Here is a 14,970-nt window from a genome sequence, read left to right as displayed (position 1 = left end):
GGCCTAAATAATGGCGCTAAGCTTGCTTAGTGCCATTATTTTTACGCCTGGTCAGGGCAGGCGTTAGGGGACCTGTGGACCCATTTCCATGGTCAAACACCATGGAAAGAGCCCACAGGTGCCCACCCCAAGTCCCTGGAACACTCCCACGCAAACCAGAGGGACACCACAGGATGTGAAGGATCCAATCCCAGGTAAGTAGAGTAAGTAGAGGTAAGTATTAAAACCATTGGGGGCCCTGAAATGGGGCCCCTACATGGCACTAGGTGCAATGGCCATGTCCAGGTGACCCTTATCCCCTCTGCTGGCCCTTAGGGTGGTGGGCATGAGTCCTGTCTTTTATAAGACAGGAGTCATGTGGTATGGATGGTTTTGCGTCAAGAAATGACGCTAGGCTGGTTAGATGCATTTTTTTTTGCCTCTAACCAGCCTAACATAATTTTTTGGTGCAAAACCCCCTTCCACCATACCGCTACCCCCACCCGGCTAACGTAGTTTTCCCAGACGTTAGCCCACCCTTTGCGCCGGCTTGTGGGATGCCATAAATTTGGTGCCTCGGCTGGCACTTGGAATGATGCAAGCCGGCTCTATACTTTTTGACGCAAAACTGCATTTGCGCATTTTTGTGTCAAAAAGTATAAATATGGGCCTACATGGGAAAACTGGTATATATATATATGTGCACATATTATTTTCTTTTTTTGAGGTATGAAGTTCGAGGTGTTTGTGTGTTCAGTGTCTAAGCGTCTCTTTCTCCTTCACTCTCTGAGACCCCGATGATTTCATTGTGAGTGCCATGCTGACGGGGGGAATTATAAACACATATTTCTCTCACTAGGAAGACACTGAACGACATTATTTGCATGGCAATTCACTTAATTGGATTGCACAAAGAACACAGACAGAGCAAATTAAATGAAACACAGCAGGAACGCTCAATAAATGAAGATCCATAATTGGAGCAGAAACACTCACAGAATCAAGAGGCCAGGGACTGTGACTCGTTTTCGAAACCAACATGACCTACAAGCACAAATAAACCCTCAAGCCAAATGGAGCTTCTCGACTGAAAGCAAGTTAACCACCTGATTCATCATGGCCCTTACATCATGTGAATATAAGTTTTTGTAAAGCACACCTTCACGTGATCCAGTATGTTAGCAGAACAGATGTTTATTGTTGTCTAATTCAATTTAATTAACATTGGAAGATGAAAGACTGAAGTGTCTTTTCCTGGCAGTGACGGACAGAAAAACATCAAGTATTACACCAGCCACCCTAAATATTGTAGATACTGTAATGGCTTTCCTCCAAAGGTTCTTTCTCCATTGGGCCCTTGGAGCAAGTATTCAGTCGAAGGAGCCTACAAAGCCTCCTTTGAAGGAATACTTACAGTCTCTCCATCTCTAAATGGGATATACAGACCAAGGTTTGGTAGGGGAAGTACATTGTCAACCAAACTCTATATCAGGGCCTAATTTTGTAACCATAATATATCACAGCCCAAAAAGCCCTGATAAAAAAGATTCTTGTTAGATGGTCATATGAATGGGGAAAACTGTATCCTGTTTGTTTTAGGCCTCAGCTACATACAGCTTTCGCTATCTGTTGGCATGATCAAATGTTTTAAATACGCAGCATACACTTAGAGCGGGCTTGGGTCAGCCCCTTGCTTCTGTTTGGATGGCTTTGTTGTCGCTCTCACTTCCCTGCTCCTGATTAGGTGGCGTCCTGCCCTATTTTTTGTTTGTCTCACCCAGGACGATGTTTTCTTCCACTGATGTCAGATCTTGCTTTTAGGTGCATGACAGAGGGTATTTTCCCTCCTTTTCTCTGGCCTTGCTTCCTTTCCTCCCCATGTACAATCTCTTTCCTCTCCTGCCTTCCCCCAGAGCCCACTTGTCCCTCAGCCTCGTTTTACTTTGAAGTTCTTGCTGCCCACCTTTCCATCATCTTAAAATCATTTTCAAACCATTCCAAAATGGGCACGAATTAGTGTGCATGTGCACAGAAGCAAATGAGCATCTCCAATTGTTTTTTGTTTTTATTTTGAACAAATCCCATTCAAACATGGCCAATCCAAATACACATACATCCATGGTGACCATTTTTGAACCTGATTTGTTAAAATAAAACAAAATACATTCAACACCTTGTCAGGAGAAGCAAGCGCCATATAAATACAATACATGGCCAACTTGGATGTGAGCACATCTGCTAGGGACATCTTTTCACTTATTTTGTACTATTTTACACAATGCGGTTCCAAGATGTCTGTCATGAATGTGGCTATGTAGGATCTCAAAAGCATAAGAAAGTCAAAGGAGTTCACATTCGCAACACAATGACTTTACAAGTGCTTGTTTGTAATTTGTGCAGTGTTGGCAAGGTCTTGAGCTGACCACCCACATCAATGGTAGTGTTTTGCATTTTGTAAGAATATTTTTGAGCAATCAGGCAGGGACAAATGGCATTGCTTAAGAAAACTCAACCTTCAAACGTTTAAAACAATTGTTTCAAGCCCTACCTACAAATCACAGGCAGAAATCCTGCAGTGCTTTCGTGGTTTGGTTTGTTAAGAAGGTGTAAGTTCACAAGTGGCAGAAGCAGGTGATCAGCACAACAATAAACCCATATCCACAGCAGGAACATATATTATTAATTTAATTAATTTATGATTAATTACCTCATTAGGGACTACTACTGACAGCATCACTTTGATCATAATACCGATGCCCTCTTGAAATGATGAATGCAACAGTGTGGGAATAGGAAAGCGAATGTGTCTCAAAACCTAATTTATTTTCATTTAAAAGCACCACTTAATGATGAGGGTAAAGAGGACGCTTTCTCTCACCGCTGGTAAGAAAACCCAGTGGGTAATGCATTTATTGCAGAAATTTCGAGTACGATAAAGGTGGTCAAGCGTATTTATCTTATCATACAAAATGAAAACGGCTTACAAGCAGGAGCTCCAATTTTTTCCCACAGTAGAATGTTCAATGAAGCTCAGTTTGGGAGAGATGGGGTGGTATTTTGCAGAAGATTATTATGAGGATACGGTAGATTCAATATATGTTGGCGGGCTAATAGATTATTTGCATCAATGATATGGAGTTCCTGAAAGTCATGAATCAAATCTAGTGTCTGAATAATTAAAAATTAATGATGAACTTTAGGAACTTCTAAAACAGTTAAGGGCAAATGTAGGATTAACAGTTTTTTCCATCAAAAAATGCAGTTGAGTGCTGACAGCCTCACTTAAAACTTTCCAAGTAAAGTTCTCTTTTACCACAAATCACTTTCTGTCCTGAAGATCCCTTCTCATCAGTCTGTCTAGTGCCTCGCACCTGCATGTACTGCATGCACACTTTACATAAATGCATAGAAATCAGAAATGCAAGAGATAAGGCACCGCTTGGCCTGTCGAGCCTGCATTTCATTTCATCTGATTAATAACAGCACCATTGGAAGTTGTAAATATAACCCAAAGACATAGGTTTCGGTAAGTTTTCCAACAATTTAAAACATGGCTGCAAATAAAATGTAAAAGCTGTAGAGAAATTCCAATCTGTATGACCGATGGAAAGCTAGTGTCATCATAATTAGATTATTTTGCAACCCTGGCCTGTAGTTTATTAAATTGTCTCCATATGTATGAATGCTGCTTGATGAATATTTAAAATTGAATCTATATTTGTTATTAGAATAGCCATGAATTCATCCGTAACTTAGGGGTTGTACTTAAGAGTTTCTGCTCGGTGTCCACTCTGGTAGTTGTGTTCATATATTGATAGTTTGGAAGAAGAAATCTGTTACATTGATTATTTTAGGTAAATGACTGAACAACTGATAATAGGGGCATATATATCTACCTTGCACTGGTGTGTTTATCCAGTAGAACTCCACAGCTCAACTGAGTTCATTCACTTTATCAAGAGGGAGACGATGGGGAGCTATTATCCTTAAGCTTCTCTTCCAATAGACCTGCAAGAAAATGCCCTGGAACTGGTACACCAAGCTATATCCATATATTCCAGAAGAAAGGGACAGGATGCCACCCGCTGTCCAGTTTTGTGCATATGATCTGATCCAAGGAATCCCTTCAACTGCAGTATGCTTGCTAGGATAGACATGCCATTTGGTAGACACTATGAGAACATGATCAGAAGAGACACCCACAAGTCTCCTAAGAGTTTTTACTGTGGGCCTTGTTTAGAATTTGGGTAATGGTATACTGTGTGAAACGACGGAGGATACCCCATCCACCATATTACTAGTGCCATTGGCTATAATTCACCTCAACATCTGCCACATTTGTGACAGAGTACCCCATATATCAAGCTCTAAAAATGCCACTATCCCATCTTTCAAATTCTAAATAAGGCCCTACATCTGTACTTGTTCTAGCACCCGTAGAAACTGGGGTATTCATCCTCCTAAAGGCCCAGTCTGAAAACATATGGCCAGCACTATTCTCATACTGAGAAAATTATAGAATTTTGAGTCCAATGTTGTGGAATTACTTTAAGGTGAAGAATTTACATGATGTCTATTGTTAAAGAAGAAAGAGTTTACTAACATGCAACGACAACTGTACACAACTGAAATCTTTCACAGATTCACATTAATGGATAGTTTCCTATTGTTGGGTTGGGGATACATGAGCACCAAACATTTCCAGTCTGATGACAAGGAATTGTTGAAAGTATGTGAAGGTCTGAAACATCCAATAATAGATAATCATGTTTATGCCTTTTTTAGAAAACAAACTACGCTGCCAGTACATAAGAATTTACCAGCCTTTTACTAGTTTATCCAGGGTTTCACAGACCATGTTTAGCGAGGTGGCACCAAGTTGCAACACTTTATTGCAATATATTTAATTTAGTCTGTCCTAGACTTTGATCTGAGGCTACACCGATTTTGGTATAAGATGAAACCCTTAGTACACCTCATATTTTTTGGGATGGTATTGTTACATGCAGATCTCTAAGTTATCATGTTAAAGTAGAGGAAATATATTTTTTCCATCATTTGAAGCTATTCTGCTTTGTAAAACAAGCAATGTAAGCAGAGTCCAAAAAAACAGTAACAACTTTCAGATGTGTTTCTTGGCTTCAGAAAACCCTCTACTTTTTCTAGTTCCCCCTCCACCCCCTTTGCATTGTGGATCTATGAATTGATGTTTTGCAGTTCATCTGCTGCATCACAATTTCACCAGATCCTTTGTGTGAAATCCCAACCTATTATGATCCAATGCAATATGCTTTCAAAATTATTCATTCAGTAATATGTGTCACATTTTGCTTCACTGCTATTTGCAGCACCTAGGCCTGATTCATAAACAACATTTTGTAGCACAGGAATATTAGTGCTATGTTTTACAAAATTCAGTTGACAGATAAACAGGTGGTGATGTCCTATCCACTTCCTATCTTTTCTATGGGGAGCTCTCCATAGATGTAAGTTTCCTATGCTGTAGTGAATGTGTAAAAGGAGCAGAGGGATAGGTGGTAAATTGAGGACTATCTACTATGAAATGGGAATGGATCAGGGAAAAGTAAGAAATATTTAGGGAGAGACAGGTTCCTACAGACACGCCTCCCTAAAAACAATAATGCTATAGCTATTCACAAACTGCACTTATAAAGTCACTACAGACCTAAAGGTGACAAATCATTAGTAAATGTACTTCAGCACAGCCTTGGAGTAAGTCAAGCAAATCACATATCTACTCACAGACATTGCAATACACTCATATAAAAAATATGGAAGTCCGGAATTTAAAATAACATCCCATAAGACAAAATGTTAAATAAATGAAAGAAAGTGACTTTTAGAACTTTAATATTTTAACAGTCTACATGAACCTATACATTTTACAGTATTTATGGGTTATGATTAGTAAACACTGCTCATATACTCTGCAAATATCAGAACCTCAAAATTGTGTTGCTAAATCCTGCATAGAAATGACTGGGGATTAGAGATGCTCAAGCAAATTGTTCTCTACGTTCCCTATTTCTACGGATGTCTCTTGCCTTTTAGCTTCAGAAGGGTCAGCATTTGCCGTCACTTCACACAGATAAATATCTAAAGTGGGGATGTGTTTGAAATGGGGTTTTTGGTTGGCTATGGTATACCCCTAAGCCAGGCAGAACACAAAACCCTAGTAAAGGTAAGTCAGATACACACCATAAATTAACCTGTGCTCACTCTCTAGTAGCATGGTGAAGAGCAGTCAGGTCTAATTTAAGAGGCAATGTGTAAAGTAATACACTAACAACAACACAGTAGAACACCACCAAAAAGGCTCCACACAAGATTAAAGAAAATACAGTGCTTCTTCATATATTAATTGTAAGTGCAAAAACGAAAGAACCCAATAAACAATTTAGGGGTTATACTGTAGGATAGAATTGATTGAACTAGTATCAGGCACAGGCCAGGAATATGAGCCTGTGAGGAGTCTATGCAAGGATTAACAAGTAGATGTACAAAAACAAGTGACCCAGAGTCCTTAAGTGTGCGGTCTTGTATTAGGGCCTTTTACAGTAATGTCAGCAGATGCACAGAGATTAATGGTTATGCGAGCGAGGCCATGGCTGGAGTTCAGGTAGGGCTTTGCAGGGCAGGTGCTTCAGACTGAATGCAGTAATGCTCCCTCTCCAGTAATGAGCATCGGATGAACATCTGTTACCACATGAGTCTGACCACCTTCCGCAGCTATGAGCAGGTTGATTGACTGCCAACAGAACCGTATTTCCAGCCCATGGGATGTCAGCGGCTCATCCACTGGTTCCACATCACAGGCTGGGCAGCTGCTCTACACAGCATCAGAAGGGGCTGGTGTTGCGAACATTGCACAGTGAGTTGGAATGCAAGCTCCTGCCGGCACGGCTCACCTGCTGAAGTGTGCGGCAGTCCCAATGCTCTGTTGAGTGGCTGCACGAAGCCCCCAAGCACTGTCGCAGCTTAACCAGGGCATTGGCTGCAACCCTGGCAGTCTCTGCCACAGTGCTTTCACAGCGCTTGGTCTGCTGTGCTGTTGGGCTGGCAGAAAGCAGGTCTCCTGGTGCTGAGGTAGGCTGCAGTTCTGAGACCTCCGACATGGGAAGAGGATAGCGGTCAAGCCCCTGCAGTCACTCTGGAGTTAGGTGGAAGGTTTCTTGTGGGGTAAGAGGTCAGCAAGGTGACTCGCAAAGCAGGGCAGGAGTTCCTAGGAACAGTCAGGCAAAGCAAAGAGGTAGTACTTCTAGCACAACAGCCTTTACTCCAGCAGAGCATCTTGCAGCTCAAGGAGTGTACTGATTTTAGTGGGTCAAGAGACCCTGTACTTATACTGACAAGTGCCTTTGATGTGGGGTGATTACAAAAGAGTTCTTGTGAAGTGAACAGGTCCCCCTGTCACGTCAGTCTCGGCTCCAGACTGCCAGTGAAAGGTAATCAGCCCCTTTGTGTGGACTCTGGCAACTATCCTTTGAAGTGTAAGTGTGAACCCTTCCAAACCTCCCCCCCTCAGAAAACCCATCAGTATGTAGATAAATGCAGATGTAGCCGAGTATCCTGTGTTGTGGGTGTCTGAAGGGAATGCAAGTGTAGCTGTCACCTAGCCCAAGCCAGATGTGTATTGAAGGTAGGCTGCAGGCACACAGGGCAGAGAGAGTAGGGAAATGTCAAGTCTGGGTGGCGGTGAGACTGACCACACAGGCTCTGCAGTGGCCGGCCTGAGACATGTTTACAGACCTACTTAAATGGGTTGCGTAATCAGTGCTGCAGTCCCACTAGTAGTATTCAATTTACAGGCCCTCGGCATGTGGAATACCACTCTAAAAGGGACTTACTAGTAAATTAAATATGCCAATTGTGGATACACCAAGGTCACAATGCTTTAGGGGAGATGCACATGCCCTTTAGCACTGATTAGCAGTGGTATAGTGCTCAGAGTCCCAAGGCCAACAAAAAGATACAGCAACAAAACAGGAGGTAAAGTTAAAAGGTCAGGGGTAAGACCAACCTAAGGACGGCAGGTCTAACAGGATGACTTCATCATCCATATCTGCAAAGCATTCCATGAAAGGACCTATGAAATGCTTTTGAGAGCCAGAAGTGAAGTTCAGGCTTAAAAGAAAACAAACATATGAAGAGATTTGGAGAGAGTTTGATTAAATATATAGCTGATGCTCTGATTTACTGTATGTGCTCTCTCATGAATGGTCTACAGTATGTTAAAGAGTATAACTATTACTGATTCCCCCAACCACCTATTGTTTTAGGTGTGTTTACTTTTAGTGTAATATGTAACCTACGTAATGTAGAGATACTTCAGATTAAAGGAAATACATTTAAAACATTTCCTCTAGATGTGATTGCGATATTCAAATTGAACTCCTCGCTTACTGTGTAACTAGATCCATTAGATTAATTAGATCCACAAAATACCTAAATTCAGCGGCTCGTGATATACAAAAGATTGCGTTTAAAATTCACTTCCAATTTGGAAATCTTTCGGGACATTGACTAACCTGAACAATAAAGATAATTCCCAGTAATTGTCCAAACTCAAAGACAGAAACAACACTGGACAGGGTAATTTTGAACCTTTCTAGAAGGATCAATCACAAGTAAACAAACAATGGCATTACTTACTTCTATCAGTAATAGATCATATAAATGTAATCAAAATGGTAGTCCTAGCTTAATTTCCATACCTCTTTGGGGTGGTTGTGGTGTATGTAGGAGCTTCTGTATGCAGGGCCCGTCCTGAATTTAAGTTTTATTACCAGGCTGTCAATAACAAAAATATTCTAAAACTACTAAGTTATGACTTATTCACTTGCCAGTAATGTTGCAAGGTAGAACATATATGTTGTGAAAATAGATTTTTCAGGCACTAGGTGATTATTGTTGTGGGTTGCTGACAAATAAGTCAATGTTTCAGCACCCTCTCTGTACATACCTTTTTATGATAATACACACTTTCAAAAGTGTTTTGACTCTACAGTGATACATGGGACAAATCAAGGAAAATTGAACATTTGTAATGGATGTGAGTGCCTGCATTTTCACAAACTCCATGCTACTAACATTCAGTTATTAGAGCTCTTAAATTAAACATGACGTCCTACAATTGCGATTTTTGGAGTTTCCACAAACAGTATTTTGTGTAAACAAGCCTGAGGAAGGTCATCATTAGATCCACAACCATTGGCTAAAATATTCCTCAATAATACCACTGACCTAATTTCAAAAGACCTTGCTGAAAATGGTCGGAAACAAAATTAGTGATGCATCATCAAATATTTAAAAAATCGATCAATTCAGAATGTCCAATATTCCAGTTATTTTATTTACTTCCAATCTTCACATGAACATTCATTTTTTTCGATAGCACCAACTTAAAAACACAGCCAGCCAACACTGTAGCGGCCACAACTGATCCATGAATAGGTGGTGCATTGGCTTATTGCCAGTGTTTAAGCGGACGCTACGATAATGAACTCAGGGTAATTGTTTTGCAGTTGGATTACAGTCAATGTGTAAGCGGATGCCACGATAATGAAATCAGGGTTATGACGTTGATGTCCTGTCATCAGGTTCTGTGAAGGGATACGGTTTTGAGTATTGTGTGATAAGTCCTCTTTATTATATTGGGATAATTTTGCACATAAGAAGAATTATTAATATGTGAGTATCCCCTATCTCCTATGGCTATCTGAATGAATTGGTAAAATTATAGCGGTATGGTTGAGGAATATGGGATGATTGTCATGTTGCCCTGTTTTATTGGATGCTCCTTTAATTGATCCTTTTAATGTTGTGTTTTCTTACATGATGCCTGTGATGTCTCATTAGGTTCCTCTTATGAGGGTCACTTGTCAGAAAGAAAAAGACTAGGTGGAATGTGAGCCAAACTGAGGAAACCCCATCATTGTTATGATCCTACGAGTGAGGAAGATATGATTGAAATCAATGGTTTGATACACTAATTGGAGATTGTTAGGGTATGTATTAATCAGATATTATGTAAATTGGCAACACTAGGTGATACTTGTTAACCTGCTTAAACAATGTTGCAGCACTATATGTCTTTCTTAAAAAATGTATAAAGAAAAGTAACTGATTCTTTGTATAGTGTGACTCGTGTTAAACTACTGTTAGTGTGATTTCACCCTTTTTGGGGGGTAACTTGGAATCGAAATGTGATTACCCGAGAAGATGCGTTTTTTTATTTAAAGAGTTTGCATTTAAAGTGGAATTGAAGGTGTCAGTATAGAGGGTGTTTTTTAAGCTTGTGTAATGTATTGATGTATTGTTTGTTAGTGTTACAGCCCTGAAAAAGTTTACAGAAGTAAACAAAATGCGTTGGCTGGCTGTGCTTTTAAGTCCCTCTTATCAAAAAAGAAAATTAATGTTCTTTCATGTGAAGATTGGAAGTAAATAAAAGAAGAACTGGAATTATTGAAATTCCTAATTGATTGTTTTTTTTAAATATTTGATGGGGCAGCACTAATTTTGTTTCTGACCTCTGGACGACCCCTTGGAGTAGCAGGTGTACGTAGTGTATGCATATCATATTTTTGATCAATAATTGGGGGAACCGAGTGGTGGTGCTGGGTATAGGTCAGTTGCCCAATTTTTCGGATATGCATACTGGAAATGGGCTCGTAAACTAGACAAAGAAATCACAAAGCTCAATCTGTGCTAACTTCTTTCATGCATGCTTTTTCAATGTCAACCAGCTGTAAATTAAGACATGGAATTGATTATATTAGGTGCAACTCCATTAAAGTCAATGTAAATTAAGACTAAAGTCTAATTCTATCTGATGTCTGAATTCCTTTATTAAACAATCTATTTTTCTTCTTCTCCTTTGGGTCTATCATCTATTTGATTTCCACTTATTACTGAAAATGCAAAATAATGTGAAAGGCGGTTGTACCATTAACAAGTCTACTAATATTTAACATTTGTGAGAAATGAAATAGCACTGAGTAAGTTTGCAATTTATATTTAATCAAGGGATGTCAACCCATCTGTCCTATGTAATGTCTGACACATACAACGATATATATTAGTGATGAGTTATAGGTTTAGCAGCAATCCATTCATTTAGTTGGCTTCATGTGTACAAGTATGACAGTCAATGGATTCTGCCACCTGATACTACTTTTCTCATACTCTTTGGCAGTACACTCCAAATTATTTTGCTATGTGTAGCCTATTGGAATTTTCAATAACACAATGATTTCCAAGGTTGTGCCAGTAGTGACAGTGTTAAAGGTGGAGGAGAGTAAATTAGGAACTTAGGGCTTGAAAATTGCAATTTGGGGTGACTTTACACTTCTCTGAAGTGCACTGTTAAACATGAGGGTCTCACTGTTCATATCAAATGCCATCTTATAACACATACAGGGCCAGATTTACAAGGCCTAAGCACCTCTTAGTGCTACACTAGCGTACTTTTTTTAAGCTAATGTGATGTTAAGGAGGCCATTTTCATTTGCCATATTTACAAAGTGCATCGTGCCACTTTGTAACCCCTTGCACCACATTATGCCTGTGCAAGGCATAATGTTTGCAAGAGGGGTGTTCCCACGCAGGGAGGCCCGTAAAAATGGTGTAGTGAAATTTACAACACTTCACTGCGCCATTTTTAGCTGCATTTTTTACACCTGCTAAGGCAGGTGTTAAAATGAAGCACCCATTACTTTCAATAGGCCTCCCTTTAGTTTGCAGGATTAGCACCATAATTTGTGGCAGTAATCCTGCAAAGTACCACAATACCTTCAAAAATCTTTGACGCTATTGTCCTAATGTGCACCACATATGGTGTCGTTATGGGAGCACAGGGGGTGCAAGCCTTCCTTGTAAACATGGCCCACAGAGTACATAAGAGTAAACCCAATCTTTGTGAGGATCGGATCACACCTTTTAGAACTGGAAAATGGTCAAAAATACCCACCCAAGCATTATGTTCTTTTCACAGCGCATCTATTAGAGGAGCACTAATTTGTAGGCAAAGAGAAGGCAACAGTGGAATATTCACCCAAGGGAACAGAACATTGAGTGGTGGATTGTGCAAGCCACTTCAGGCGACAGTCCAATACAGCACTTGAAGCCAATGAACCTCAGAAAGCGCATCATGTGTTTGACGAAACGGTGAGAATTAATTAAGTAGTTAGAAAGAACAAGTCTTCTATATCACTCAGCAAATGATCATTAGACTCTGTTTTGTCACTTGGAAATTAATTACTTTAGTTAAAAAGCCTCCCTTCTTAACATTGATGAATTAAAGAACCTTTGGCTATTTTCAGGAAGTGAATCCTGAAGTGTTTCTGTTCAATTGGATACCCTGAGAAATACTACAGGCTACAGGTGGCTGCATTTCCATGTACGAAGGGCCCATTTAACACGTTTATACAATTTGCGAAAAGAGATATAGAGAGGAGGACACCAGCCCTGTGACTTCAGCCATGAACCCCTGCTTTTCCCGGATTTTTCACAGGTAACAGACAAGATGGAAACCAGAGAGCTCTCCACCTACTCAGACCATCATTCTACGGGCAGTGATGTATAACACTGCTCTGATAATAACAGTTCTGCCATGTACGGTATCTTCCAGTTGCAGTACCACCTATTCATTCTGAGTCCTGGACCAGGATGGGGATGAAGCATATTTCAAAGCAACTAAAGAATTCCTCACAACTTATTGGTGGACTGCAAAAACAGGAATGCTACAGAATCATATTATGTAACACATAACATTCCAACGAACCACTAGCCTTAAAGTACATTTCAAGACTCTATGTGCAAAAATTCTAAGAAAAACTCATATCACTAACAACTTTTTGTACTGAAGACGATCCTAAAGTAAAGTAAAATAGGTGGAATATGTCGATTTTAGCCGCAGCACACGTGTTCCAGCATATGCTGTGTTATATTACAAGAACAAAAAGGAACTGAAAGGTAATCCGTGAAAACTGTAAATCAGACATTAATAATCTTAAAGGAGCAGATATGTTTTTTACAACTATTTCGGCACTAATTAAGCACTGCTTCCGGTTCACCACTCTACTTTTCACTGCTGCCCCTATTTTCTGGGTCACATCAGGTAATGATAGCTATGCCTCTGTCATCACCCACATCAGACCACTCACTCCCTAGTTTACCTTGCCCGGCCTCTGGACATCAGCAGATAACATCTCACAAACCACATAATGGTTACTGCTTGCTCCGATAAAATGTTGTCAAGAAAGGGGTGACAACAATACTATCCCACTATGTCACCAATAGTGTTAAGGCCAATTTCCAATTTGCTAAGGAATCACAATGATCATTATGAGATGGGTTTTGTGAATTTCAACAGGCCTTGATACCATGAAAGTCACATTAGCCCTTGTGTAAAGCGGCTAAATCTGGACTGCGCAGGCGCTGTACTCCAAATCCAAGATTCTAAATCAGAATCTTCATGTGAGACATAGACGTGCGCTATCTGTAGCTGACTGAAGCGTTTCCGTCTAAGCTCACGTGACTCTGTCTGACTAGTCCCATTATTCGCTTTCATTGTTTTACAAATATGGATGCATGAATGCAAACTGCGATGAATTTCACAGAAACAAAGCCTGCCACAGTCGCACCAAAACACAGTTCAGTTCTTGAGTGTGTGCACTAGAAGTTTCACAACATGGTATAACACTCAAAAGCCCTTCTGGCCAAGCCTAATGAATACCCACGAGTATCATTTTCGTAAAATGTTCAGTAATCACATATTTTGCAGGATAGTGAGGACGACACCCTTTAAACTGATTCACCTTTAATCTTTCAGTAACGCCATCGGTGAAGCTGACCGTGAACTCGGCAATCTTTGGGACACGCAGTTTGCCTTTGTTCTTTTGATCTGACTGGTACTCTGTTCGTGTCTTCACCACCACCTGAAATCACGAAAAGGGATGCGTGCATTTTATTCAACAGGACAATTTCATTTTAAAGAAATCGGCATACAACTCTAGTATTTTTTTGAATGCGCTAACGAACCCATGTGAATATTTTATCTTACAGTGTTTACAAAAACATGCCAATATATTTTTGACTAGTTTTGTGTGAAAAAAGCTAAATCATGGCAAAAATAAACATAAATGAATAAATACCTCAGTAATGCTGTTGGTGCACTGAAAATATTTAACTTAAGAGCAACAATGTTACAGATAGTCAAGATATTCTTCATGGGACGAGGATACTAAATAGAGGGAGACAGTATCTGAGGTGAAGTCTGCAACTTTTCACAGGAAGGATAAAAGGTAACAAATTCAGTTACAATCACCTAGGTGCTGTGCCAGGTAGTCCACCCAGGGTGGCCATGCAGAAGGGTGACATGTTTGTATGGTAGGTGTCCCCATCAGTTTAAGCAGAGTCTACCTGAGTGGTTCACTTTCAGCTTGTAATTTTTGTATCCATCCTCTCATCCACAGCTGTAATCCCACCCAAATGCAAAACCGCTCATGCCTTCCCCATTTCAGTCCTGGCTTGAAAAGCATGCATTAGCTACCATTTATATTAAGCATCTCTAAAGGCCCCGCTTCAGCACTACCCAATTGCCTTCTTGGCCCTGACCACGAAACCCTGTCACTCCTTGGGTGCTGAAGTGCAATTAATAAATTCTTCTTCTGTCCCAACAGTTTGCAGTGTTGTTTCACAAGTCACATTATCTGTAATGTTAGTCACAAATATTACTTCAGACACAATATCTATCAAAACATTAACAGTGGGCAAGAAAAGACGACACAACATGTAACACTGAGCAAGTTCTCCCAATAGCCTCATTCATTCCCTCCCCTCTCCTCCACATCTGTCTTTGTATTATTTCACAACAGAGACAGAGAAATCTCCATGTTAAACTTAGCTTGTGTTCGCAATCCTCCCCAGACCAGTTCCATTCCTCACAGCACTTTAAATGCATTTTGAGAA

The 14,970-nt window shown here is 40.1% G+C and overlaps 1 protein-coding gene across 1 annotated transcript in view; it reads right to left on the bottom strand.

The window, feature by feature from the left end:
* NSG2 (neuronal vesicle trafficking associated 2) overlaps window positions 1-14,970 on the bottom strand; it is a 193,501-nt gene that overhangs the window by 145,794 nt on the left and 32,737 nt on the right. The window contains exon 3 of the mRNA XM_069244661.1: window positions 13,818-13,937. Coding sequence (XP_069100762.1) covers window positions 13,818-13,937 — 120 coding nt within the window. The remainder of the gene's footprint in view (window positions 1-13,817; window positions 13,938-14,970) is intronic.

Source organism: Pleurodeles waltl, chromosome 7 (assembly GCF_031143425.1).
Source record: "Pleurodeles waltl isolate 20211129_DDA chromosome 7, aPleWal1.hap1.20221129, whole genome shotgun sequence".
In the NCBI taxonomy this organism is placed as follows: domain Eukaryota; kingdom Metazoa; phylum Chordata; class Amphibia; order Caudata; family Salamandridae; genus Pleurodeles; species Pleurodeles waltl.
Note: the sequence above shows the minus strand (reverse complement) of the source record. Positions and strands in the feature narration are given on the sequence as shown.